The following is a 27,085-nucleotide window of genomic DNA, read 5'->3' as shown; positions in this document are numbered from 1 at the left end:
GACGCGCTTCACAACCGAACTTGGATCCGGGACATCAACATACACCACAGTAGTTTCTATGTGCAACACTTCCGAGAATACGTCCTTCTGTGGCAAGTCATACAACAGGTAGCCCTACGCCTGGGTGTCCAAGATGAAATCACTTGGAAGCTTACTGCAGATGGTAACTACTCCACAAAATCCGCTTACGCCGCACAGTTCATTGGTTCGGCATCCACCAACTTTGACGGCTTGATTTGGAAAATATGGGCTCCTAGAAGCTGCAAAACCTTCTCCTGGCTCGCAATCCAAAATCGCCTTTGGACTGCTGACAGACTTCAGAAATGGGGATGGCCAAATCCAGCTACCTAGTGGTCGGAGATCACAAAAATCAGCGCTACATCTTTTCGCCGAATGCCGGGTTACAACAAGAATCTGGGCCATGGTGGCGGACTTGTTGTCGGCACCAGCAATCTACCCGAGGGCTTGGCAACAGGCCGATACGCTGCACCACTGGTGGTCGATGAGAGCAGGAGTAAATTCCTACTCTAAGAGAGGCATGCAAACTTTGATTATGCTAGTTACATGGATAATCCGGAGGGAAAGAGATATGAGAATATTTAACAGCAAGGAGTCCTCTGTCAATATGATTTTCGAGAGGATCAAAGACGAGGCCACCGTGTGGATTATGGCGGGAGCGAAACATCTCTCCGCTCTAATGGTGCGATGATGATTGCGACTGAGTTCATAGTGTTGTTTTATTTTATTTTATTCTTCTGGCTCAATTTTGCCTCATGTCATTTCATTTTTGATCCATTGTATTTATCCAGTTTGGATTCCTTCTTTTTAATATAATCGGCAGCTCTCCTGCCGGCAGGTTCGTTTCAAAAAAATATTACAGGGGATACAACATTTCCAACCTGAAGCTACTATACTGTGACTATGGCTACTCGACAGTCGACACCATGTTGTCATCTGCGACCTTCATCCAGAATCAGCCTTGCGAGCTCGACAGGTTGGACCGCCGACCTCTGAAACACCCGCTGGTTCCGCTACGAAATTGCCTCACGAGGCTGTATGAAACGGAAAGAAATTCTACAGGAAGCAAATCCCATTCTGACCAATCAAGATAAGATGGATAACATGAATATTCGTTGTTGAAGGTACGCTAAGGTATCCGAGTCAGACTCAGACGGTGATCTCATAGCAATCTAAATTGGAAGGTATTTTCCTACCTTTTTCCCTGGCCTTGGTGGCTTGGTCCCACACTTAAATAGATAGGAACCTCAACTGAGTGAAGAAACTAAGACTGAAAAACGTGTTGTGGAAGCATAATTAAGTGTTGCCTACCTCCCTGCTCCCTCTCCTTTCTTGAACTACTTGTCCCTTCCATGTTCTCACAACTTCCATGGCTGATCCTAGCATAATCTGTGCTGCTCTGCAGCCTGTGTGTGGCTTCATCAATCAAGCAGGTGTACCTGGAGCCACTGCAAAACACTTCTCATCTTTTGCCTGCATTAAGCGTAACCGCAGACTCCTTAGAAAAGCCATAGAAAACCTGCAAGCTATTGAGAAGGTGGTTCGAGGACAATTTGATCTTGAGATAAACAACCTAAATGAGTGTGATCCACGAGTCATTTTGTGGCTGAGAAGGGTCGCCAGTATCCTAGTTGATCCCACCGACCAAGAAATTGATCGATTGATGCAGTCCTCCGGGTTATGTCGTTCTGTTCTGGGCCTTGGAAAACGATATTGCCTTGGCAAGCATATCGTCGAGATGCTGGAGGATCTTGCTGGACTAATCGAGGAAGGGAACCAATTCAAAACATTTGCATCAAAGCGTTTGCCAGATTTTGTTGAGGAGCGACCACGGACACAAACCTTTGGCATCGAACCAATGTTGAGGGATTTGTGGAAATCATTTGAAAGCACTGATGTGAGCATCATTGGAGTTTGTGGCCCTGGAGGCGTTGGCAAGACAACACTCCTTAACACCTTCAACAATGAGCTCAAGTTGCGTGGCAGGGATTACCAGGTACATAACTCTCTCACAAGAAACTAGTCAACACTAGCCCTATTATGCATGCATGAAGAATTAGATGAACATTCTTATCTGTTTCTAAGAGAAACTAGCCGAGTGACCCATGCAATTGCGTGGCTGGTCAAATTATTTCTTGTGAATTTAGGACAAAGTTATCTTGCAGGTGAGATTGACTGTTTGTTGTTTAGATAAATGATTAGTGTTATTTATTTAGCTTCCACGCCAACTGATGCATATAAGTATTCATATCTACTTCCAGAATTTATTGTTAGATTAGCATTTTCTAACTTATATTGAACAATAGATAACTATTCCCTATAACTCATTGCACACCCATAAATTGCAATTCCTGATGTTGCAGCTGGATAAGTGCACATATAATACACATCCACAAACTAGACGCATGATATCTTTTATCAAAAACCAACCTAGTGTTTTTTAATAAAAAAACATATCGCTTATTTTGATGGAAGTACTTTCTACATTTAATTTATTCATAAATCAAGTATAACTCCAAGTAAATCCATTATTTACTATTACCTTTCCCAATCTAACTGTATCCTACCTAATACCCTTTTGTTGCCATGTTAACTTTTGTAGGTGGTGATCATGATCGAGGTATCCAACTCTGGAACACTAAACAAAACAGCAATTCAGCGCACAGTTATGGACCGCTGGGTTGCCGTGGAATGATACAGAGGCAGAAGAAATCCGCGCCAGATTCTTAATGAAAGCTCTAAGAAGAAAGAAGTTTGTGATTTTACTGGATGATATCTGGAACGACTTTCAGCTGGAAGATGTCGGGATCCCTACCCCCGATTCTGAGAGCACAAGCAAGCTGATTCTCACATCGTGTTCTGTGGACGTGTGCTATCAAATGGACGCCAAGAGCCTGATCAAGATAGAGTATCTAGAGAAAGAAGCAGCATGGGAGCTCTTCCGAAGCAATTTGAGCACTCAGGCAATTACAGCTATTGATTCACCTCGTCCCAACAATGTTGTAAAAGAGCATGCTGATGCAATCGTCCAAAGCTGTGGTGGTCTGCCATTAGCAATCAAGGTAATAGGGAGGGCTGTGGCAGGGCTAAGATCACCAAGGGAATGGAGTTTGGCAATGCAAGCAACCAAGCATGACATCAAGGACTTGGATGGAATCCCGAAAATGTTCCATAAACTGAAATACAGTTATGATAAGTTGAGACCAACCCAGAAGCAGTGCTTCCTGTATTGCACCCTTTTCCCAGAGTACGGCTCAATTAACAAGGATCAGCTTGTGGAGTACTGGATGGCAGAAGAATTGATACAAGATTTGAACAGAGGCCATCGCGTAATTAATAGCCTGCTCTCAGCATGCTTATTGGAGAGTTGTGGATCTGACATAGAAGTGAAAATGCACCAAATAATTCGTCATCTGGGGTTGTCCCTTGCAGAGAGTGGCGAACAGCCAGAAGGATGTCACTCATGTCCAATGACATGAGGGACGTTAGTGTGTCACCTGAATGCAAGGATCTTGAAACATTGCTGGTTCAGAATAATCCTAACTTGGAAAGGCTGAACGAAACTTTTTTCCATTCATGTACTGTTTGAAAGTTCTTGATCTTTCACGCACCAGCATTACAGCACTTCCTCTCTGTAGCACATTGTCTAAGCTCAAGTATCTCAATTTGTCTCACACACTCATTGAGAGGCTTCCTGAAGAGTTCTGGATGCTCAAAAAACTAATACATCTAGATTTAAGTGTTACTGAGCAGCTGAAGGAGACCTTTGACAATTGTTCTAAGCTATACAAGCTAAGAGTGCTAAACCTCTTCCGAAGCAATTATGGGATTCGTGATGTCAATGACCTAAATATTGATTCCTTAAGGGAACTGGAATTTCTTGGGATCACAATCTATGCAAAAAATGTGTTAAAGAAGCTTACAGAGACACATCCTCTAGCAAAGTCAACCCAACGCCTTAGCCTCAAGCACTGTAAACAAATGAAGTCAATCCACATATCAGACTTCACACATATGTGCAAACTTGTAGAACTCTATGTTGACTCATGTCTTGACTTGAAACAATTTGATGCTGAGCCCGACAGGATAAGAGCTCCTTGCATAGAAGTTCTCACCCTTGCTAGACTTCCTGCCCTCCAAACTATTCTTATTGGGTCTTCAACTCACCACTTTCGCAACCTCTTAGAGATAACAATCTCTCACTGCCATAATTTGCAGAACATCACCTGGGTTCTGAAGCTGCAAGCACTTGAGAAGCTTTGTATATGTCACTGTGATGAATTGGAGCGACTAGTTCAAGAAACAGGTGACAGGGTAGACGAAAGGAATGGGGGATTTGAGCAGAGTGGTATCCGGAGATTTGGGAGAATAAATGGTGTCTCTGAAGAACAGGAGATACATGGTATGGTTGAAGATACATATAAAGAATATGTGAAGAGCTATCAGAACATGACTGAAAACGGCCGGATCAATGGAGAAGTGCATCATGAAGAATTCCCGAAACTGAGGTATCTGGTGCTAACTGGCCTACGAAAGTTGACTGCGATATGCAACCCAAGAGACTTCCTTTGCCTAGAAAATATTAGAGTAGAGGGTTGCCCACGTTTGAGGACACTTCCATTGGGTCAGATGTATGAGTGTCCAAAACTAAAGCAGATTTGTGGTTCATATGACTGGTGGGAAAGGCTAGAGTGGAATGGCAAGGAGACAATGGAGAATAAATATTTCATCCCCATCAAGGATCAAGAGTAGCATGCTCATGAAAACTATTCAATCTATATTTGTACAGATACAGTGCACATTACTGATAGTTTGTGCTCAAGATGTTCAGATTCATAAATAAGTGGCTTCTGTCTGAGCTTATTTGTCTGTACATAGAAACTGTATATATTCTACCTACAGACTGTACGAACCGTATATCATGTAGACATGTACATAGAAATTGTAGATGTACGAAATGTGAAGTATGTAGTACATTAGCTACGACGGAAGATTGTTGATTGGTAATGGGACAGAGCCATCGATGTCGTGCTTGGAACCCAACCCCGCTGGAGGATTCTATGCCTCCACCGGTGGAGACTCCGCAGATCGGCAAATGGAACCACTGAATGTTGGTGGTCCGGTGGACAGAAGCGAGATGGAAAAACACAGTTGGGGTGTTCAGAGGAGGTAAGCTTGCCGTTATGGGTCCCGGGCGGCGCGGGGGTCGGGGGTAGCCGAAGACGTGGGGGATGATTCTGCGCACCGTGCCGGAAGTTCTCGACGGCCAGCCGGGCCCCCAGCCGCCGCCTGCCCGCCTCCGCTGCCCCCGCCATGGTCAATTCGAGCCGAGACGGAGTTGGAATTGCTAAAGATGAGTATGTGGGTTAGCCAACCATTGGCTGACACCTGTCCGGACCGAGCCGGTCAACCTGATCTCTCCCTCACTGCCAACCCGGACCCACACCTCGCCCCCGCTTCGCCGCTTGCCAAATGGCGAGGTCGTCGTCGTCTCCCTCAGTTGGCCCGGCGAAGTATCGGCCACAGAACTCCAACTTTCCGAGACGAGTCGAATCTGCTGCCTCACGCCCTCACCGCAAAAGGATCCCATCTAGATGCACCGCCGGTGCCAGCTCATCAGCCGTTCCACGAACCTGCGGGGCGGAGAAGCCATGGCGGAACTTCCAGGCAAGTGCGCCCACTCGCCCGTGCGCAGGGAGGAAACAACGCCGCACGCAAGGTGTTTGACGGTTTGCCTCTTCCCGATCATCTCCGCCATGTCGCCGTGGACAAGATCAGACACCACTATTCAAGGCCGGCGCGGCTGCCGTTGCTTCTGCTTTCGGTCTTCTTCTGAAGAAACAACGAGGAAACCGGCTCGCCTGGAGTGCTCTGCTTCCTGCCTCCGGCTTGGGTTGGTGGATCATGTCCTAACCTGGGTTTCTCCTCCCAGTTGAAGACTTCTCACAGAGTCACAGCCCCATACCCGACTGGCAACATGCGCGTGGACATTTTCTCCCGAGCCCCGAACATGTGCCAATTACCATCGGGCTGAACCGTTTGCCGTGTTGGCCCATTCATTCCGGGCACCGCGTGGCGTCTCGCCTCCGCACTGCGTATTCCTATATAAGCTTCGAGTTCAAGAACTCTGCTTTTCTGCAGATTCCATGTTCGCCCGCTACACGCTCACCACCGCCCCCCAATGGCTGAAGCGACCAGCTGCCTGGAGCCCCTGTACAAATGCCTGGAAAGCACAGGCATGCTCGAAGCGGCGACCCGGGAGGTGGCCGCGTTCCTTCGCGTCAAGGCCAACTGGAGCGACCTCGAGAAGGCCCGGGAGAGCCTGCGGGCCGTCAGGGCGACGGTCAGGGCAGGGGTCACCGTGGAGGAGGACAAGCTGAACGTCTGTGATCCTCAGGTGCAGCTGTGGCTCAAACGTGTCGAGGAGCTGCAGCTGGACCTGGACACTCTCGGTGAGGACTACGGCAACTTGATGAAGTTCTCTTGCCTCGGCCAGTGCACTCAGCATGCTTCTCGCCGGGCATCAATTGGTAAGCATGTTGTCGAGGTGCTAGACGAGGTGAACAAGCTGAAAGAGGAAGGGAAGGGGTTCAAGAAATTTGGGTTCAAGCCCCCACCTGAGGTTGTTGACCTCTTACCCCAAATTGAGACTTTTGGGTTGGAGAGCATGCAGAAGCAGCTTCATGATCTGCTTGAGAAGGGAGAATCGAACATAATTGGTGTGTGGGGTCAAGGAGGCATTGGTAAGACAACTCTCCTCCGCGTCTTCAACAACGATCTTGAAAAGAAGGCGCGCAACTATCAGGTACTACCCTGCTTCCTCAAAATCGACTTTGTAATATATTTGATATGTAGAATGGCTACCATTAAACTGCAAAGGTCGGTTTCAGACTTTAGAAAATATTGTTGTTCTTGTACAGGCAAAATGAAAAATTTGACATGTCTCTCACATGTATAGTACAGATAATATGTAGTTCAAAAGTATTACTTCAAAATTGAAGATTTTGCATCTTCAGAAGCAATTTTGGTGAAAGTAGTGTCATCGTGTACAGCATCAAATGTGCGCGATTCTTTTACCACATTGCTTAAGTTTCCTTGAAAAACTATTTTGAACAAGTACAATTTCAGAAAAAGAAAATATACATTGCTGTCTTATTCTTCAGATATTGTAACTGTTTTTAGATGCGCATTCATGATTCATCATATATGTATACATGACCATTTTGCTAATTCCTCAACAAACTTACATAAAAGCTAAATATGTTGCTAAGCATTCACCGCCACTGAGAATAAATTAATTGAGTATGAATTAGTATGACGGATCTGACAAGAATTTTAGCAACTTGGGGCCTGGTGTTATGCACTAACTTCAGTAATGAGCCTGTGAGTTATTATCCTACCCTGCTAGTTTGGAACTCAGATGGAATTATAGTGCCGCAATCTGGATCAAACTAGCGTAGTATCTGATGGTCTCTTTTCAAATAAATGGATATATCTGGTCTCAAAAGTCTAGGTGATCATAGATTGAACACAATATAATGTGTTCTTTGCTACAGTGTAATGGCTGCTTGAAAATTTTTGTTTAATTGTTATTGCTGTCCTCGTCTACAAGACATTGAAAAAATGCTGCACTTGTAACTTGCTGGGACTTGGGAATTGTATTAGTACGTTTTGGATCTTTGGGTACTGAATTTCGTATGTATTTATCTGGTTCTGCTACTGTATCAGCATTTATGGGGTTGCACTCCAGTTACATTATAGACTTATCTTTGGACTGCAACTAATAGCGATATTTTTCCTTAAATCAACTATTCCAGGTTGTTATCTTTATTGAAGTGTCCAATTCAGAGACACTGAACACAGTGGAGATACAGCAGACAATCTCTGAAAGGCTTAATTTGCCATGGAATGAATCAGAGACTGTTGAGAAACGGGCCAAATTCTTGATAAAGGCACTGGCCAGGAAAAGATTTGTAGTGTTGCTTGATGATGTAAGGAAGAAATTCCGGCTGGAGGATGTCGGTATACCAAATCCAGATACCAATAGACAAAGCAAGCTGATCCTAACATCGCGTTACCAAGATGTATGCTTCCAGATGGGTGCACAGAGGAGCCTGATTAAGATGCAGGTTTTGGATGGGGATTCTGCTTGGAAACTATTCTTGAGCAAACTGAGCACTGAAGCTTGTGAGGCAGTCAGTTCCAACAGTGTTGTTAGGGAGCATGCGGAAGCAATATTCCAAAGTTGTGGAGGTCTACCGCTTGCACTCAATATCATTGGGACCGCCATGGCAGGTTTGGAAGGACCAAAGGACTGGATTTCAGTTGCGGATGCTATTAAGGCCAATATGGACAACTTTCCTGTTGTGGATGACATGTTCTCTCAGCTGAAATACAGCTATGACAGTCTCACACCGACCCAACAGCAGTGCTTTCTGTACTCCACTCTTTTCCCAGAGTATGGATCTATCAGCAAGGAACAACTGGTTGACTATTGGATGGCTGAAGGTTTGTTACTCAACGATTCTGAAAAGGGTTATCAGATAATTCGCAGTCTTATTTCAGCATGCTTGTTGCAGACCAGTAGTTCAACGTCGTCAAAGGTAAAAATGCACCATGTAATCAGGCATCTGGGGCTTTGGTTGGCTAGCAAGACAGATCAAAAGTTTATAGTTCAAGCAGGGATGGCTTTGGATAGTGCTCCATCAGCAGAAAAGTGGAAAGAAGCTACAAGGATCTCCATCATGTCCAATGACATCAAAGAACTTTCTTTCTCACCAAAATGCAGAAGCCTCACCACATTGCTGATCCAGAATAACCCAAATCTGAACAAGCTGAGTTGGGGATTTTTCAAATTTATGCCCTCCTTGAAAGTGCTAGATCTTTCTCACACTGCAATAACGTCACTTCCAGAATGTGAAACATTGGTTGCTTTGGAGCATCTCAACTTGTCACATACACTCATCACAAGATTACCTGAGCGGCTGTGGTTATTGAAAGAGTTGAGGCATCTGGATCTGAGTGTGACTGTTGCACTCGAAGATACCTTGAACAATTGCTCCAAGTTACTCAAGCTTCGAGTGCTTAATCTCTTTCGCAGTCACTACGGGATTCATGATGTCGACGACCTGAATCTGGATTCCCTGAAAGCACTAATGTTCCTTGGAATCACTATTTATGCAGAGGACGTGTTGAAGAAACTGAACAAGACTAGTCCTTTGGCAAAGTCAACATATCGCCTGAATCTGAAGTACTGCAGAGAAATGCAGTCGATCAAAATCTCCGATCTCAACCATTTAGTGCACCTTGAGGAGCTGTATGTCGAATCGTGCTATGATCTGAACACACTGGTTGCCGACGCTGAGCTGACGTCTTCAGGCCTGGAGCACCTAACCCTCTCAGTTCTTCCTTCATTGGAGAACGTCATTGTTGCACCAATGCCCCACCATTTTCAGCACATCCGCAAACTGGTCCTTTCGATGTGCCACAAGTTGAAGGACATCACATGGGTCCAAAAACTTGAAATGCTCGAGAGGCTTGTCATAACCCATTGTGATGGGATGCTGAAGATTGTCGAAGACGATAACAGTGAGGAGGCAGAGGCACTGCCAGATCATCCTTCTGGAGAACAGGAAGACGGCACCAATGAGTGGAACAGTGACGGCCAAAGCGTGTGCAAGAGTGATTCAACCGATGGCAAAACACGTAATGGCTTCCCTAAACTGAGATTAATCGTACTGACAGATGTCAAGAAGCTGCGGAGTATTTGCAAGCCGAGAGATTTTCCCAGCCTCGAGACCATCCGGGTGGAGGATTGCCCGAATCTGAGGAGCATCCCGCTGAGCAGCAGGTATAATTGTGGAAAACTGAAGCAGGTGTGCGGTTCAGTTGAGTGGTGGGAGAAACTAGAGTGGGAGGACGAGGAGGGCATGGAGAGCAAGCTCTTCATTCCAATCTGACAGTTGCCATGTCTCCAACAGCTCTTGATCATTATTTGCAATGGCAGGAGGCTTCGTTCTGCATTGGCAGTTTGGCACGACCAGAGTGTTCGGAATATGTATATGCGATGAGATGATGTTCAATTCATACAAGTAGGCTGTACATGTACATCGTTGAGTTTATAAACCTGTACATAATATGATTCATTCGCTGCTGTAAAAGTTGCAATTGTATACTTATCTGAAAAAGGTTCTCTTTTTCTTTGCCGTGTTATCACTTGATACACACGACCTGATTGATGCTCACCAAACGAAGATGAATTCAGCAAACATTTGCTGTTTATCGGTCGGCAACTGGCAGCCGGCACTCGGCAGGCGCGCAAATTCACCTGCCGGACTGCCGGAGAGGTAGCACGCCACGAGCCCACGCCGCGTCGCCGCCCGCCCGTCCCCGTGCGTGTTCCGCATCGCAACGCACCGGGACCGCGCGGCTCGTCCTGCAGCCACCGCCCGCCAAAATACGCAGACCGCTCGCATTGCTCTCCACACCACAGCCGACGCCGCGCGCGCGGAAGCCCGACAAAACTGAGGGGCATATGCGGCGGCCGCGGCCGTGCGCACATGCGTTCCGCTTCGGCAGCGCTCCTCCGCGCCGCGCCTAGGCCGAGACCCGAGCGTCCACGTCCCCTCCGCTCCTCCCCGGCCAACGCGGGCGACCCCGAACCCGCGGCCTACTACGCCAGCCTCCTCGAGGCCCTCGCCCGAGAGTGCCACGCCCGCCACCCGTTCGACGCAAGTCCTCAGCCGGCGCGGGCATGCGGGGTCCTGCACGCGCGGCTCCTGCGCCTCGGCCTGCCGCTCCGGGGCCGCCTCGGCGACGCGCTCGTCGACCTCTATTGCAAGTCCGACCGCGCGGGCCACGCCTGGCGCGCGCTGGGCCGCTGCCTCGGGGCGCGACCTTCGGGCGCGGCGGCGAGCTCGGTGCTGTCCTGCCACGCGCGCTCGGGGTCCCCACATGACGTCCTCGACGCGTTCCGCGCCATCAGGTGCTCCATCGGCACTTGCCCCGACCAATTCGGCCTCGCGGTGGTTCTATCCGCGTGCTCCCGACTGGGCGTTCTCGGCCATGGCAGGCAGGTGCACTGCGACTTGCTCAAGTGCGGGTTCTGCTCCAGCGCCTTCTGCGAGGCGGCGCTGGTGGACATGTACGCCAAATGCGGCCAGGTCGCCGATGCTCGGAGGGCGTTCGACGGGATCGCTTGCCCAGACACGATTTGCTGGACGAGCATGATCGCAGGGTACCATCGGGTCGGACGCTACCAGCAGGCGCTGGCTCTGTTTTCTAGGATGGCGAAGATGGGCTCTGCCCCGGACCAGGTAACGTGCGTCACCATCATTTCCACTCTTGCGAGCATGGGCAGACTGGAGGACGCAAGGACTTTGCTGAAGAAGGTGCATATGCCAAGTACGGTTTCTTGGAATGCTGTCATCTCCAGTTACACGCAAGGTGGACTTGTTAGTGAAGTGTTTGGCCTGTATAAGGATATGAGGAGACGGGGATTGAGGCCAACTCGGTCCACTTTCGCGAGCGTGCTAAGCGCAGCAGCCAACATAGCAGCGTTTGATGAAGGCCAGCAGGTACATGCAGCAGCAGTAAGGCATGGTTTGGATGCAAATGTTTTTGTGGGCAGTTCTCTGATCAACCTGTATGTGAAACATGGCTGCATCTCTGATGCAAAGAAGGTGTTTGACTTCTCCACTGAAAAGAACATTGTCATGTGGAATGCGATGCTTTATGGGTTTGTTCAAAATGAGCTGCAAGAAGAGACCATCCAAATGTTTCAGTATATGAGGAAAGCTGGCCTTGAGGTTGATGATTTTACATTTGTGAGTGTCCTTGGCGCGTGCATTAACTTGGATTCCCTTGACTTAGGAAGGCAGGTACACTGTATGACAATCAAGAACTGCATGGATGCAGACTTATTTGTGTCTAATGCAACGCTAGATATGTACTCAAAACTTGGAGCAATTGATGTTGCAAAAGCACTGTTCAGTCTCATGCCAGACAAGGATAGTGTATCCTGGAATGCTCTTATTGTTGGACTTGCACATAATGAAGAGGAGGAAGAAGCAGTCTGTACGCTCAAAAGGATGAAGCACTATGGCATAGCACCAGATGAGGTGTCTTTTGCTACAGCAATTAATGCATGTTCCAATATTCAGGCTACGGAGACTGGAAAACAGATTCATTGCGCATCCATCAAGTATAATGTCTGCTCAAATCATGCTGTTGGCAGCTCTCTGATTGACTTGTATTCGAAGCACGGAGATATAGAATCATCTAGAAAGGTTTTGTCGCAGGTAGATGCAAGCAGCATAGTCCCAAGAAATGCGTTTATTACAGGTCTTGTGCAGAACAATAGAGAAGATGAAGCTATAGAGTTGTTTCAACAAGTGCTAAAAGATGGTTTCAAGCCTTCTAGCTTTACTTTTGCAAGCATTCTTTCTGGGTGCGCTGGCCTTATCAGTTCAGTTATTGGCAAACAAGTCCATTGTTACACACTGAAATCTGGTCTTTTGAGTCAGGATGCTTCCCTTGGCATCTCTCTCGTTGGAATATATTTGAAGTGCAAATTGCTTGAGGATGCAAACAAACTCTTAAAGGAGGTGCCAGATGACAAAAACCTGGTTGGGTGGACAGCTATCATTTCAGGATATGCTCAAAATGGTTACAGTGATCAATCTTTGGTGATGTTTTGGAGAATGCGCAGTTGTGATGTTCGTTCAGATGAGGCCACATTCGCAAGTGTTCTGAAAGCTTGCTCTGAGATAGCAGCTCTCGCAGATGGAAAAGAGATACATGGCCTCATCATAAAGTCTGGATTTGTTTCTTATGAAACTGCAGCCAGTGCCCTCATAGACATGTATGCCAAGTGTGGGGACGTAATATCTTCTTTTGAAATCTTCAAGGGATTGAAAAACAAGCAAGACATAATGCCATGGAACTCCATGATTGTTGGTTTTGCAAAAAATGGTTATGCTAACGAGGCACTTCTTCTCTTCCAGAAGATGCAAGAGTCACAGCTAAAGCCTGATGAAGTTACATTCCTTGGTGTTTTAATTGCTTGTAGCCATGCTGGTTTAATTTCTGAAGGCCGGAATTTCTTTGATTCTATGAGCCAAGCTTATGGGCTAACACCCAGAGTAGATCATTATGCATGTTTCATTGATCTACTTGGACGTGGTGGTCATCTTGAAGAGGCTCAAGAAGTTATTGACCATTTACCCTTCAGAGCTGATGGTGTGATCTGGGCTACATATCTTGCAGCATGTCGAATGCACAAGGATGAAGAGGGAGGGAAAGTTGCAGCAAAGAAACTTGTTGAGTTGGAACCACGAAGCTCATCCACATATGTGTTCCTTTCAAGCATGCATGCTGCATCTGGTAACTGGGTTGAAGCTAAGGTAGCCAGAGAAGCAATGCGAGAAAAAGGAGTGGCAAAATTTCCAGGATGTAGTTGGATCACTGTGGGAAACAAAACAAGCTTATTTGTTGTACAGGACACACATCACCCGGAATCTCTGAGCATCTATGAAATGCTTGGCAATCTTACTGGAGTGTTGAATAGAGATGACAGAATTGATGAATATGATCAGCTTAGTTTGTCTGGAATGCTTGCTTGAGGGATGATGACCCTTTTTTAACTTATACCCTGCTAAAGGAGTGAGGACCTTTATTGGTATTTTGGATCACCATGGATAGAGTATATGCTTGGTTGTATAGGTGAGGAATCTGGTACATCGCATAGTATTTGTAATACATTTGCTCATATAATTTGGGGATTAATTCTGATCAGTTGATTTGCTTTTTTTTAGCATCAGACACAGAAATGGCATGTGAAGTGCATCAGAAACAGATATTGCATACTCCATGGGATATGCAAATGGCCCAAGACTGCAAGTCTCTGTAGCAGAATCAAGAACAGCAGTCTGCTACTTCTTACCTGGTGAGTATTTTCTTATCTCCATTTGTTAAAAAATGGTACTGTCGTTGACTCGGTTATTTTTTGTTTCTCCTTTTGAGTTGTTCACGTGTTATCCAATCTTTGAATATTATTGGCACCTATTGGGGTTGGACTACTTCACACCCCAAACTATAAAACCGGGTATTTAACCCCCTCATCTTTGCAAAACCATTCACTTAGTCCCTTTTCTGGTTTTGCATAGCGGTTTTAACCACGTGGCGTCCTGAGCTGGACAAAAACGCTGAGGTGGACTACTGACGTGTGGGACCCACTTTGTAAGTGGGCAGCTCTTCTGTCTTCTCCCGTCTTCTTCTCCCCCCCTCTCGCATGGGCCATGGCAGCTCTCCTCAGCCTGCCTGTGCTATGCCCCGACGCCCGGACCTTGCACATTCGCCTCGGCTAGTAGTGATTCCCTGTGCATCCGTCTCCACCGCTGGCCATGGACGGCAGCGGCCTCAGGCGGGCGTAGATGGCGTTTGGGCCGGCAAATCGCCCCTGCGCCACGAGCCCACGAGGGAGGCAAAGGCCACGTTCAACCCCCGTGTAGCACCTGCTAGTGCTAGCTTCAGCATGGCAACGCTGCTGGGTGTGATGGTGGTCTGACGAGGCTCCGCAGCGCAACAGCAATGACCCGCCACCTGCTTCGTGCGCTGCTTGCTCTGCATCCCATTTGCTTGGTGGGGGGGAATTCAAATAGAGATGGAGGCACCGACTGATTTGAGCAAGGAGAGAGAGATTGCCAACTCAAGAAGCTAGGGAAAGATGGAGCTGCTTCTGGTGGTTGTCTCGTGCTTGCTCTGTTCGAACAAGGAGGGAGCGGAAAATGAGATAGCATGCAGCCCCTCCGGTCGGCATGGAGCCACAAGCCACTGCAGTCCTTCCTCTTCCCTGCCGCGCAGGTGCTCATGCTCCCGGCCATCCTCACCTTCTGCCATGATGAGCTCCTCCGCACGAGGGTTAGCTCGACGCTGCCACGCTGCTCGACAAAATGCCGCTCCCGCCGGGGTTCTGCCTCGACGCCCGCGCCTACATCACCACGTGCCGTTTAAGCTTGCTCGCTGCTGCAAATTTGGCCGCAGAAGCGCCCGACCTGGCGACCTCGCAGGCCACTCGTGCTCCTTTCCTCCTTCCCCGCGGGCTGCGCTTGACCTTGCAGCCCCGCCCACCCTTTTGCGCGTCATGCGGAAGAGGAGAAAGTAGGGGAAAGAAAGAAAACTAGTATTTACAAGTGGGACCCACCGTCAGGTATTCCACATCACCAACACAGTCCATGTCAGCGTGCCTGCGTGGCAAAACCACCCTCCAAAACCAGGTGAGGGGGTTAAGTAAATGGTTTTGCAAAGTTTAGGGGATTAAATAGCTGGTTTTATTGTTTGGGGGGGTGAAGTAGTCCAGTTGGAATTTGGGGGGTTATGTAGACTTTTTCCAATATTATTTGGTCGCGAAGTATCTATTCAAGCGAACTGTTTGACAAGCATAGATTAAACAATTGTACTTGATTCATTTTACCACATTGCCTAATAATATAGTCAAATACTGTGCAGTTTTATCAAAAGACCTGTGAAAAACATGTTGAGTCTGTCTATTACTCTGTTTCAGTGATACCATTGATTGCTGACTGGAAACTATTTTTTCATGCACTTGTGCTAAAGCAATGAGTTGTTTGTACTTTGTATAAAGAACTTAACTACAGTTAATCATTTCTTCAGAAATACCAGATCTTACACATTCCTTCCATGATATAAACTTATTATTTACTTTGTTCTCTAAAAAGATATGTTGATTTTTAGGATTTATGCTAGCAGTTCAATTTATGGTAGTAACAGAAATTATGTTTAAAGCACTATCCCAATGTAAACTGCATAGGTGGTTTATTGCATTCTGCAAAATTGAAGTAGATGGTAGAAATCCAAGTAGGAAAGAGCACCAACATAGGTTTAGAGAACATCACATACTTCTGTGAAGAGATTATGACAAGTGAAAGATTAACATACATGTTAATTTTAGAAGCCTTATTTGAGAAAATAATTTCCTTCTTTGTTAATATGTTTCCTTCTATTGTACAAGAAACAGTATGGAGTATTTCGCAACCTTGCTATGATCCTGCTTTCTGTAGGATGACAGGCACTCAAACTGGCCATGTGAATGCGTTATTCAATCACGATGATAAAAGTGAATAGTTTGGTAGTATCTACATGCACGACTATGTTGTTCACAAACAAGGCAGAATGTTGTTATATGTCTTGCTTAACTTGCCACTACTTTCTTCCCATCACAAACATCGCATAAGATGGAACCGAGGCCTTCACAGTATGGGCACTTTGTATCTTCACCAACCCACTCCAAAAACTGCATTTTAGGAAACGTTAATTTTGAATGCGTTTAGATACGGGAGTTAATTTAATTGATATGATGGTGCGATGCATTTATGCAGAAGGAATCTAGCATACCTGTGGTTCAATGTTCGGCTCTCCTGTTCCATCACATTCTGCAGAAAAAAAAAAGATCAATAGTCACAGAATGGGAGATAGAGTGCTGCAGGTCATTTTTCAGTACATTACAGAAGGTTAACAAAACTCAGGGGAAGAATGGATATCAGACTGACTGACTTAGTACATCAGACATCAAATAGGGCTTTAGAGAACAGTAGAGTGAGGTAGGCCTGGAAAAGGTTCTACTGTAATCTTGCTATAATTTCAAACAGAATAACAGCCGCTTGGCAATTATAAGTGTCTTGGCGGATTGTATCATGGTTTTAGGGTTCCAGAAGTTATCAGCTTCATATATAATAGTATGTTTTCCCAGACCATTAATATGAAAGGTGAATTTGCACTTGTACATATCAGTGGAAGCATTAGGTTTTAGGGTTTTAGTACCTAAGCACATGAGGCGGCCTTCGCCTCTACAGGAGATGCATGTCTTAGTTGATGCAGCAGTACCGGTGCTGACTGGTTTCTTATTCGATGTCAGCCTGGATGGGTCTTCCCACCTGTTTTCACCGAGAAGAAATACTCTGTGTTCCGAAACCCCTACCCCTGAAACACCATTTTCTGCAACCACAGTCTGTCGAACCTCCGCGATTCCTGTTACAGCAGGAACAGCTGCTCCGTTTGTGCCATCCTGCAAGAACATCGAATCTCAGCAGCTGTGCAGTGGGCACTACTGAAAATACTGCAGAAGGTATGCGGAGAGTTCTATGGTTCTGAAAATATTTACTTCCCTGTGATTCGCGGCGCACTTGTATTGTATATCACGAATTTTTAGGATGGAGTTAGTTTTTGAGGCACATAAGTCAGGTAGACATGCATAAATTAGAATTAAAATCCGAAATGCTGTGACATTGGTCAGCAGAATTTGGCAAAGTATATATGCATGCAGCTAAACTCACTTTAGTCGTCCCATCCTCCCCAGTCTTGCCTGAGAATAGCCTCTCAAGTAGCTCCGACGTCATCACTCCGTCCTCTGAACTCCCTACCGTTGCCTGAAAGGAAAGTGTATGTTATTGACTCATCAGGTTACATATGGAAATTACATGTTCCAATTCAGTAGTGAAGTGACGGTGAAGCTTGAAGCAGTACCGACCTGCCACGTCTTGACAGCTCGGTCGGTGCCAGATGAGAAGCTGGAGTACTCCATGTCTTCCTCGCCCGAGTAAAAACCCAGCTTCTGCAGAGCTTCCTGCATGAGGCAAAGTGCATTTAGTTTTGCACCGACGAGTGCTGATCAATCTTCTTCTATGCAATTGCAGGATTGCTGTATCGGCCATCCATGAGAAGTTTCTGACAATCTAGAGCTGCTGATTCGATTGCAACCGCTGCAAATCGTACAGAAAAATCTGGCAGCTTAGAGCATTGCCCCAGGCAGAGGCATTGCCAAACAGCGATGGGCCGGGGTGTGTCGGCTCAGCTCACGCACCCACCGTCCACCGAGGCACACACGTCAATACGTCATGCAACACGAATCCTAGCCAGAACGAGAGGCCCGCGACGACGCTCACCTGCATCGCGCGCACGTCCTCGCCCTCGGCCCCCGCCCTCAGCGTCCTCCTGCTCTTGCCGGCGCCGGCGCCGCTCCCTGCTGACTCGGCCTTGGCCGCCGCCTTCTTCTCCTCCTCGACCACCACCACCTCCTTCCTCACCTCGACGACTTCGACCTCCTCCACGAGCGCCGGCCTGGGCTGCGGCGCGGGCACCGCGGCCGGGGGCGCGGGCGAGGCCACGGCGTCTACGGCGGCCGCGAGGTGGGGGTGAGTCCCCTCGAGCGCGCGGAGGCGGAGCCGCAGCGCCGCGACCTCGGCGAGCAGGGCCTCGCGCTCGGCGCGCCAGCGCGACTCCTCGCGCAGCCACCGCTGCTCCTCCCGCTGCCATCGCTGCTCCTCGCGGAGCCACCGCGCCTCCTCGCGCTCCTCCCAGGACGACGACGAGCCGGTGGCGCGGGGCGGGAGGATGGCGGCGGCGCGGCGCGGGCAGAGACGGAGGCGCGGGCGGTGGAAGGACGAGACGAACGGGAAGGTGGTGGCCGTTGCCGCGCCTGCGGCGGCGGTGATCATGGTTCGGGACCAGGCGGCGGGTCGCGGTGGGTAAGCGAGCTGCGACTGCGAGCGACGAAGTGGCGGGGCGTGTGGAGATTAGCTGTGTGGATATTTCTCGGCCGCGGCAGTTGATATCTGCCGCCGGCGCCACTGCAAGTCTGCTGCAACTCTGCAGACGACTGCGCGCGCCGGGCTATGAACGGCCCGAATCGAATCGAGCTTGGGCTGATCAGATGGTACAGTTTGGGCCTTGCACAGCCTCGTGCATGTCTGGGAGACTGGGCCGACTCACAGCAAATCAACCCAAATCGAACAAATCAGACCAGAAGAAATTGGGACATGTGCACCTTTTTTTTGGGGGGTTTTGAGATGGACATGTGCACGTTTTGGAGAGACGAGAGAGGAGGAAAAACGTGTCCATTCTTGACGTGTCACGTGTTGATCTTAAGACCAATGACCATGGGTATTCGTGTACAAGGGTGTTACGACACGATGGCGATTCCTTGCTCACGCGTCTCAGTTGCCACGCTGGGTCCATAACATTAACATCATCCTCAAATATCCTTGAACACAAGCAACCAATAAGCGAAACAGCGAACCCGCCGGGGTGAAGAGAGACAGGTCGAGACTCGATCCGAGATCCCCGTAGGGCGTGCTTTCCTGCGGATAAAAACACACGGACACGTCCGAGACTGCAGAGCGTGGTTTATCTTGGGAAAAAGACGAAGCTTTCTTGATTGATGTGGAGAGGCAATCCGATCCGATCCCTGTGGTCTGTGGATCGGCACCGTCCTGGGCTCGCCAGCGCCGCGGCTCGTCGTCGTCGTCGTCGAGACGCGCACGCTTCCTCCTGTGCGCCGCGCGGATGGTAACAGGCTGACAGCTATCTCCTCCTCCCGTCAAAACTTTGGTTCTCGCCGGGCAAAGAAAGAAAAGGACCCCCGTCAGCGTCGTATCCGATCCGCGAAGGCAACGTCACTCCGAGATTTGGCCCCCCAAAAGTACCGCAGTGACTGCCGCTTTCACCCACTGACAGCAAGGCTAATAATACAGCCGGCCGGTGGTTGTAAGTATCTTTGCAGCATACCTCTCAGTCCACCCATATATTAGTGAGCTCTTCAATATTAATACAAGGTCTACTTATCTCAGTCACAAAGTTTCTTGGTTCTTGTATCTAAGCGGGCTGTGAGTTTACAGCTTCTTCTCTCTCCTCTCCTCTCTTCTCCACCTCATGCTTCTCCTCTTCTTTTCTTCCTCCTCCATCTCAGCATTCAGCCTACTTCTCTGACGGATGATTCAGTGCAGCCTGAGGTGACGCAGGGGGTGGCCGTTGGGACACGACGCGACGCGAGGGAGCTCGCGGTGGGAGAGCAAGGTGGAATTTCTTGCTGATGAAGCGATCGATACGGTGATCGATCGAGCCGGAGGAAATGTACTGTGGTAATAATTAAATTGTTGAGCGTAGAATCTGTATCCCTAGCTAGAGGACGAAGAAGAAAGGAACAGAGAGAAAGTTTGCGTTTGCTAATTCGCTTGTTAACGTTCGCTGCCTCTCCCTGCAATACTTCTCGGCGCAGGGAAACTCTTGGCGCCTACGTACGAGAAGGCCGGTATTGTGTGGCTGTCTAGAACGGGACAGGATCAGAGCGTTTGACTTAGTTTAATTTCATCTCGTGATTACTCTCGCTACGGTTTGGTCTAGAGACCATGCACGTACATACATCGTAATGTGAACTAATGATCTTTCTTCAGCCATTGCGATGGTGGACCGTCCTGCACCATGCATCCTCGTAGCATCGAGAATACAATGCTCATGCAGATCTCTAGTCTGACCTGAGCAGATACTTGCCGGATGAAAACCGACAACGTAGTTTCACAGAATTCTTTGGAGTTAGCAGTTTGATGTGCATTACCGGGGCGGTTGCGTTGCGTGGTGAAGCGAACTGGGTGGATGGACGGACGGATGCATGGATAATTTCCACGGCACAGGTAGGATGTCCAAGGATTGTTTATCCGGTCGATATGCACGATCCATCCATCGTGTGCTGATGAGGTCACTACCAGAAAATGGCGATTTCCTGAGAGCCGAGAGCAGTCACGAAAGTCCAGTCCTACTGTCCCGATTCGCCTTTTCCACCCCACACCGTTGTTCACGCACGCCCGCGTCGGCTTCGAACTTTTTTCCATGGATCCCAACAACAGCAACCAGCACGCTGTTGCACCACGCCCTCAGACCACCTCACCCTATATACATCCACCACCGAAAAGCGGATGGAAACAGTCGAGGGGGTCACACGAGAACGCCCGCCCCGCCGGCCCCGTGTCCCTAACCTTTTCTGTTCCGGTGGTCGATCGCCCAACGTTGTACACTTCACAGCAGCCGAAGCCCAAAAGGAGCAAGTTCCTAGGCATCAATTCCATCCTCCCCTGCTGGACGGCACCAACGACGATGGCGGGCAGGGCATGGCGGCCGGTGCTCGCCGGCGCTTGGCTCCTGCTGCTGCTGCTGCTGCTCCCGTCGGCTTCCGCCGTCCGCCGGAGCGACTTCCCGGCGTCGTTCCTCTTCGGCACCGCCACTTCCTCGTACCAGGTGATTTGATCGGGCTCGGTCTCCTCATCTTAATTTCCCTAGCAGTTCTCGGCGCTACTTTAGTTTGCCTCCATCGCCTTTTTGCCGCACATCACGCGCGCGCTTGGTTTTGGCCTGCCGTACGGTGGAGTATGTGTACGTGCGGCTGGCCTTGCTTGAACTTGAACGTACGGTCTTTGTCAGTCATTCAGATGAGAAATAAGTGGAGAACACATGCGTGATTGATAGATGATTAGATAGTTCATTGGTGTAGCATCGCATTCGCGTCGTCCTGTCTAGAGTAAATGATGAGTTGATGACGCGACTAAACAAACCATGTCTTTCCAGGCCCGGGGGATATGTACCTCTGTCTTGGGCTTTTTATTTGGGCTCCACCTGATTCCAGGCCCGTGTACTACTTGTGCTGCCTGCCCCAGAATTTTGTTGCAGCTCAAACTGGGATGAAAAGAAATGCTCCCTCTAGATTTCTTTCTTTATTTCTTTCTTTCTTTTTTCTGGTGTTTTTGTGTGCTTGAGAATTGGTGAAACACTACTGACATAATAAGTACTAAGCTGAAGTGATATACAATGGATTCATGAAACCATTATATAGCCTTATTTCTTTTCTTTTTTACCTCTAGATCGAAGGTGCATACCTCGAGGGCAACAAAAGTTTAAGCAATTGGGATGTGTTCACCCACCAACCAGGTAATTCCTCAACTATAGTTTTTCTTCTGATGATGATGAGCAGAACTGCCTCCAGTTTGTTAATCTGCTGAACTGTAGAAGGAAGTTTGTTAGGGCCTGTTTGTTTTCCTCCTACGTTATATAAGCTGAATTATAGTCAAGAGTATTAGGATAAAAGATCATCATAGGACCACATATAATCTGAAATAAGCTGCCCAAGACTAGCTTATTTTACATTATTTGTAGTTCCAAGGTGATCTTTTATCATAGTACCCATAACCCGTAATTCAGCTTATATAATCTAGGTGGATTATAATCTCAACCAAATAAGACCTTAGACGATGTTGCTATACAGAAGTAGCATGATATGAAGCAGCAGCTTAGATTATCACATAGAACATGAACATGTTCTTTATGCCGGTTCAAAATAATAGGTGTGATAGAATATTCCTGTCAGTTATAAACTGCTCCGGGCCTCAAATGATTTAGCCGGAACTGGAAGTGAACCGGCATGAATATTCGTATCACCCGGTTCTCCAAAGTGACAATCATATCCTCCGAATATCTGGCATTTAACTACCACCGGTTGAACAAATAACGCGATTTATTAACCTACAGTAATTGTCTGTTCTGTAGTGTGCCCCCTTGTTCTGTCATACCTCTTGTTTTGTCATAGATTGCAAGCATACATACCTATTCTGTCTTGAATTTTGCAAACCACATATCTCAAGTAGCCCAATGTTTTAGGGAGAATCAAGGATAGAAGCACCGGGGACATCGCGGATGATCACTACCATCGTTTCGAGGTGTGAATGCTACATGCCCACGGAGCACTGAATTTTTTTTCGGCACGTGTTAAACTGCACTGATAATCCTGCTGCTTTTTGACAGGACGATGTTGAGCTGATGCACTCGCTCGGCACAAACGCCTACAGGTTCTCTATATCATGGGCCAGGATTCTTCCAAGTGAGCTCTATGCTTCAAAACTCCATTCTTTCTCAATCGATGGAACCTTTGTCAGCTCTTCTGAAGAATCTGAACCTGAATAAAATTTCCATTCGCCATGAACAGGAGGGAGATTCGGCAGAGTGAACCTAGCAGGCATCGCGTTCTACGACGAACTCATCGATTCACTCCTGCACAAAGGTATATCGCCCAGCCTACCTTTGTTACTTGGATCCTGACAACTGACATCATCCTGTCTGTCTCCTCTGAATTTCTTCCGAACAGAGTTGAGAGTTCTGAACTTTTTTTCTGTGCTGGAGCAGGGATAGAACCATTCGTGACGCTGACCCACTACGACATCCCGCAAGAGCTGGAGGACAGGTACGGGTCGTGGCTCAGCGACGAGATCCAGCGAGACTTCGGCTACTTCGCCGACGTGTGCTTCGCGGCGTTCGGCGACCGCGTCAAGTACTGGGCCACCTTCAACGAGCCCAACGTGGCTGTCCGCAAGGGCTACATGCTCGGCACGTACCCGCCGGCCCGGTGCTCACCGCCGTACGGCTCCTGCGCCCGCGGCGACTCCGGCGCCGAGCCCTACCTCGCCACCCACAACGTCGTCCTGTCCCACGCCACCGCCGTCGAGATTTACAAGAGAAAATACCAGGTAACTTACTGATTGACAGCCATGAGCCTGACGTGCGGAGCATCAGACAATGCAGTAGTGCTCGTTCAGTCTTTCACACCCTGCTTTGGTTGAAATCTGCAGAGCGAGCAGAAGGGCTTGATCGGCATCGTCATGTCCACCACCTGGTTCAAACCGATGACGGACGCACCAGTGGACCGGCTGGCGACTGAACGGGCGCTGGCCTTCGACGTCCCATGGTAACGAATCATCTGAAGTTCTGAACTGACAGAGGAACAAACGTGCGTGCATGTGGATTTGATCTTAATTTACAGAGTTCTTTTTTAAAAAAAACTTGCTGCAGGTTTCTTGATCCAATAGTCTACGGCGACTACCCACCGGAGATGCGGCAGATCCTGGGCTCCAGGCTGCCGGCCTTCTCGCCGGACGAGAGAAGGAAGCTGGGTTACAAGCTGGACTTCATCGGCGTCAACCACTACACCACCCTGTACGCCAGGGACTGCATGTTTTCACCAGGCTGCCCACTGGGGCAGGAGACCCAGCACGCGCTGGCGGCCGTCACCGGAGAGAGGAACGGGCTCCCCGTCGGACCTCCAGTGAGTTTTTGACATGGACCGGAGCTGAAACATACTGCTAGCTAACTCGTACGTGCTTGAATCCATTCTTCAGTGCTCAATTTGATCTCATGTGCCCTCTGTGCAGACAGCGATGCCGACGTTCTACGTTGTCCCTGAAGGGATAGAGAAGATTGTCACCTACATCATGAAGAGATACAACAATCTGCCCATGTTCATCACCGAAAATGGTACGTCTATTAGAGTACTGGTTCAAATTGAAATGCTGTTCATGTTCCGTTTCCTTCACGTTCAGGGTTGTGACAATTATATTACTCGAAAATTTCAACAGGTTACGCACAAGGCGGAGATGGCTATGCCCATGTCGAAGACTGGCTTGACGACCAGGGCAGGATAGAGTACCTTGATGGTTACCTCACAAAACTTGCCAAAGTTATCAGGTCAGTTGCATTTCAAATTTCACAACTTTGTTCAATTACATGAGCGAACTGTGTTCCCAGCTAACATGGATTTGAGCCAAATTGTTCCTAGGGATGGAGCTGATGTCCGTGGCTACTTCGTCTGGTCTCTCATCGACAATTTCGAATGGCTCTATGGGTACACTCTCCGGTTTGGACTTCACTACGTTGACTACCAAACGCAGGAAAGAAAGCCCAAGTCGTCCGCGCTGTGGTACCAACGGTTCCTCCAAAGTCTGCTTGAAGCTCAGTAGAGGAATATATTGCCTTATTTCTAAAATCTTGAAAAGTGTGTGACCGGACATCCTGGTAGTAGCTCTTCATCAATTTATGAAAACGAAGAGCTTGATCTTGTATAAACTGATTAATCATGAATAGAATAAAATGTCCCGACTGTCAACAGTCGGCATATTTCGTACAGGAAAGAAAAAGGATAGATTCACGTCCAGTGGGCGCCAGTTACAAACTTGCAAGTTTGGGCTGGGAGGGATCGTTGTTTCTTAAAAGAAAAGGTACCATTTACACACTCCAACTATCATAAAAATCCGATTACAAACCTTCAACTACAAACTAGACACTGTGAGCCATCCAACTGTTGAAATCAAACGAATTTGATCATTTGGATGCTTTCAAACGCGGTTTTCTACTTTCTAGAAATTTAAAAGATTCTAGTTTAATCTATAAAGTTTTAAAATGATTTATTTTTAGATCACAAGAATACGAAACCAATACTAATTCTTTTTTTAAAAAAAGCAACATATATGTTGGCGTTCTATTTGGAGTTATTTGGATATAGTTTGGTCCTCTTCTTAGATTTTTATCTGCTCTATTTAAATGGAAACAAATAAGATTCAAATAACACCAAATAGAGCACCAACAGACGGATACAATTTTAGCAAAAAAATTGGTACCGGTTTCATTTTTATATTTTAAAATAAATTATTTAGGATTTATTTTTTTAATTTTCAGAAAATAGAAACCACCTTCAAAACCACTGAAGGACTAAATTTGTCCGATTTTAATTTGTAGGTTGAAAATCAGACTATCATGCTTGTTGGAGGGATTAAATTAAACTTTTCTTTGTTTTAATTGTTACATAGAGGGTCATGTGAGATGGCTCGAAAAACCCATCTTATACGGTTTTCCTAGCCAATTGTGTGGAAGAAAAAAAACAGGAAACCATAATTAGTTTAGTTTGAAAGATAGCTAACCACATGTTCCATCATTTAATTTTTATGTAGAAACATGAGTCACAAAAAGAATTTAGACCTGAAAATCACCTCCATGCTTCTAATAATGCTTTGCGTGTGGTTCCAAGAATTCAAGATTTTCATGATCCGACTTGGTATACTTATTTTGTGAATTTGTGTAAATGGCATCATAAAATTGCAGAAAAAACCTAACCTAAACATCAACACATATGAGGACCACCTCTTATGTGGGCGTTGGTGATTACAACTCCACCAAACAAGATTCAAATTGCGGTGCCCGCTTTTTATACACGAGCGCTTTCGACGGCATCAACAATGGCAAGAACTCTCAAAGAGAGTGAGGAGTTCAAACTTAGGGATTACTGTAGCAAAGATGAGAGTACGGTTGTACGAGGAGTTCAAACTTAGGGATTAGAAAGTGACATGTCTTTGCTCTCTTTTACCCGAAAAAAAGATAAGAGCATTATGTGTGTTTGGAAGAATAATCGAAAGATATAGAACCTCCTTGCTGGGGCCGGTATGTACATGGCACGAGGTATGTATTTACAATAGTGCCACGAGGACAAGGGAGCATTTACAGGCCCACCTGAGAAGGGTGGCTCTGGACACGAAGGGATTTTTACCATGGTCCTAATGGCACATTATCTACTTGGTGATGTCATCCTATCCTACCCATTATTGATGAGATGTGGCATTGGGGCACATGTTGTGAACAACCGACATTGTTCATGTATGGTCATTGGAGGACTTCCGAGACCAAAGATTATAGAGCGGTGCTCAATTCTCAAGTAGGTGGAAGATCCCACCGCTACCCAAAGACTGGAAATAAAAGGGGCACCCACCCGAACGACAATGCCCTCCATCTCCTCAGCCTCAGGAGCCTCTTGGCATTGGATGCCAAGGTGAGGGGCCAGGGGAAGTATTCCCCAACACATGGACACATGGTTATATGAGTGTGATGTGCATGTATAGTGGCGTGTGCACATGGACGTGTCTCTTTCTGATTGAAGAATAATAAATGTGCTTTATTTCTAAGGTGGACAGGTAATTTATTCCAATCATTTTCGATTGGCACAACATGATTAAGGGGGTGTTTGGATACGAGGTGTTAAACTTTAACAGTGTCACATCGGATGTTCGGATGCTAATTAGGAGAACTAAACATGAGGTAATTATAAAACTAATTGCAGAACCCTGTGCTAATTCGCGAGACGAATCTATTAAGCCTAATTAATCCATCATTAGCAATTGGTTACTGTAGCACCATATTGTCAAATCATGGACTAATTAGGCTTAATAGATTCGTCTCGTGAATTACACTCCATCTGTGCAATTAGTTTTGTAATTAACCTATGTTTAATACTCCTAATTAGCATCCAAACATCCGATGTGACAGGTGTTAAACTTTAACACTTGATTGCCAAACACGCCCTAAGCTATACGTCCAACTTCCAACGTTTTGTATGACGTTGTTAAATCAAAGA

The 27,085-nt window shown here is 47.3% G+C and overlaps 4 protein-coding genes and 1 pseudogene across 5 annotated transcripts; 4 read left to right on the top strand and 1 right to left on the bottom strand.

Annotated features, from left to right (window-relative positions):
- The first annotated feature begins 966 nt into the window (after positions 1-966).
- On the top strand, positions 967-4,833 carry LOC101776307 (annotated as a pseudogene).
- Positions 4,834-6,024: 1,191 nt separating this feature from the next.
- Positions 6,025-10,214, top strand: LOC101778462 (disease resistance protein RPS2). Its single transcript, XM_004976152.4, has 2 exons — positions 6,025-6,823; positions 7,836-10,214. Exons 1-2 carry the CDS (start codon positions 6,200-6,202, stop codon positions 9,975-9,977), a joined length of 2,766 nt encoding a protein of 921 aa, XP_004976209.1. The 5' UTR covers positions 6,025-6,199; the 3' UTR covers positions 9,978-10,214.
- Positions 10,215-10,259: 45 nt separating this feature from the next.
- On the top strand, positions 10,260-16,821 carry LOC101775899 (pentatricopeptide repeat-containing protein At3g09040, mitochondrial). 2 transcript variants are annotated; one of them, XM_022827944.1, is made up of 3 exons: positions 10,260-13,740; positions 13,839-13,963; positions 16,416-16,821. In XM_022827944.1, the coding sequence occupies exon 1, from the start codon at positions 10,578-10,580 to the stop codon at positions 13,638-13,640; it is 3,063 nt and encodes a 1,020-aa protein (XP_022683679.1). In that variant the 5' UTR covers positions 10,260-10,577; the 3' UTR covers positions 13,641-13,740; positions 13,839-13,963; positions 16,416-16,821. The 2 variants fall into 2 exon arrangements, with proteins under 2 accessions (XP_022683679.1, XP_004978132.1); XM_004978075.3 differs by having other exon boundaries at positions 13,833-13,963.
- LOC101778069 (protein disulfide isomerase pTAC5, chloroplastic) lies at positions 15,997-18,665 on the bottom strand. The gene is made up of 6 exons (XM_004976151.3): positions 17,979-18,665; positions 17,564-17,659; positions 17,370-17,462; positions 16,858-17,101; positions 16,432-16,469; positions 15,997-16,330 (listed from the first exon to the last, which is right to left on the bottom strand). Exons 1-6 carry the CDS (start codon positions 18,528-18,530, stop codon positions 16,229-16,231), a joined length of 1,125 nt encoding a protein of 374 aa, XP_004976208.1. The 5' UTR covers positions 18,531-18,665; the 3' UTR covers positions 15,997-16,228.
- Positions 18,666-20,695: 2,030 nt separating this feature from the next.
- LOC101777643 (beta-glucosidase 18) lies at positions 20,696-24,810 on the top strand. The gene is made up of 11 exons (XM_004976150.3): positions 20,696-21,102; positions 21,723-21,789; positions 22,516-22,574; positions 22,660-22,735; positions 22,841-22,915; positions 23,038-23,378; positions 23,481-23,596; positions 23,701-23,953; positions 24,060-24,162; positions 24,264-24,372; positions 24,464-24,810. The coding sequence occupies exons 1-11, from the start codon at positions 20,698-20,700 to the stop codon at positions 24,642-24,644; spliced, it is 1,785 nt and encodes a 594-aa protein (XP_004976207.1). The 5' UTR covers positions 20,696-20,697; the 3' UTR covers positions 24,645-24,810.
- Positions 24,811-27,085: the final 2,275 nt, after the last annotated feature.

Source organism: Setaria italica, chromosome VII (genome assembly GCF_000263155.2).
Source record: "Setaria italica strain Yugu1 chromosome VII, Setaria_italica_v2.0, whole genome shotgun sequence".
In the NCBI taxonomy this organism is placed as follows: domain Eukaryota; kingdom Viridiplantae; phylum Streptophyta; class Magnoliopsida; order Poales; family Poaceae; genus Setaria; species Setaria italica.
Note: the sequence above shows the minus strand (reverse complement) of the source record. Positions and strands in the feature narration are given on the sequence as shown.

Coding starts and splice junctions, on each gene's coding strand:
- LOC101775899 (XM_022827944.1), top strand. CDS start 10,578: ATGCGTTCCGCTTCGGCAGCGCTCCTCCGCGCCGCGCCTAGGCCGAGA.
- LOC101778069 (XM_004976151.3), bottom strand. CDS start 18,530: ATGATCACCGCCGCCGCAGGCGCGGCAACGGCCACCACCTTCCCGTTC. Junction 17,660..17,978: donor AGGACGTGCGCGCGATGCAG/GTGAGCGTCGTC, acceptor TGCCTCATGCAG/GAAGCTCTGCAGAAGCTGGG. Junction 16,470..16,857: donor AGGCCGCCTCATGTGCTTAG/GTACTAAAACCC, acceptor TTTTTTCTGCAG/AATGTGATGGAACAGGAGAG.
- LOC101777643 (XM_004976150.3), top strand. CDS start 20,698: ATGGATCCCAACAACAGCAACCAGCACGCTGTTGCACCACGCCCTCAG. Junction 22,575..22,659: donor ATCACTACCATCGTTTCGAG/GTGTGAATGCTA, acceptor GCTTTTTGACAG/GACGATGTTGAGCTGATGCA. Junction 22,916..23,037: donor CGATTCACTCCTGCACAAAG/GTATATCGCCCA, acceptor GTGCTGGAGCAG/GGATAGAACCATTCGTGACG.
- LOC101778462 (XM_004976152.4), top strand. CDS start 6,200: ATGGCTGAAGCGACCAGCTGCCTGGAGCCCCTGTACAAATGCCTGGAA. Junction 6,824..7,835: donor AGAAGGCGCGCAACTATCAG/GTACTACCCTGC, acceptor CAACTATTCCAG/GTTGTTATCTTTATTGAAGT.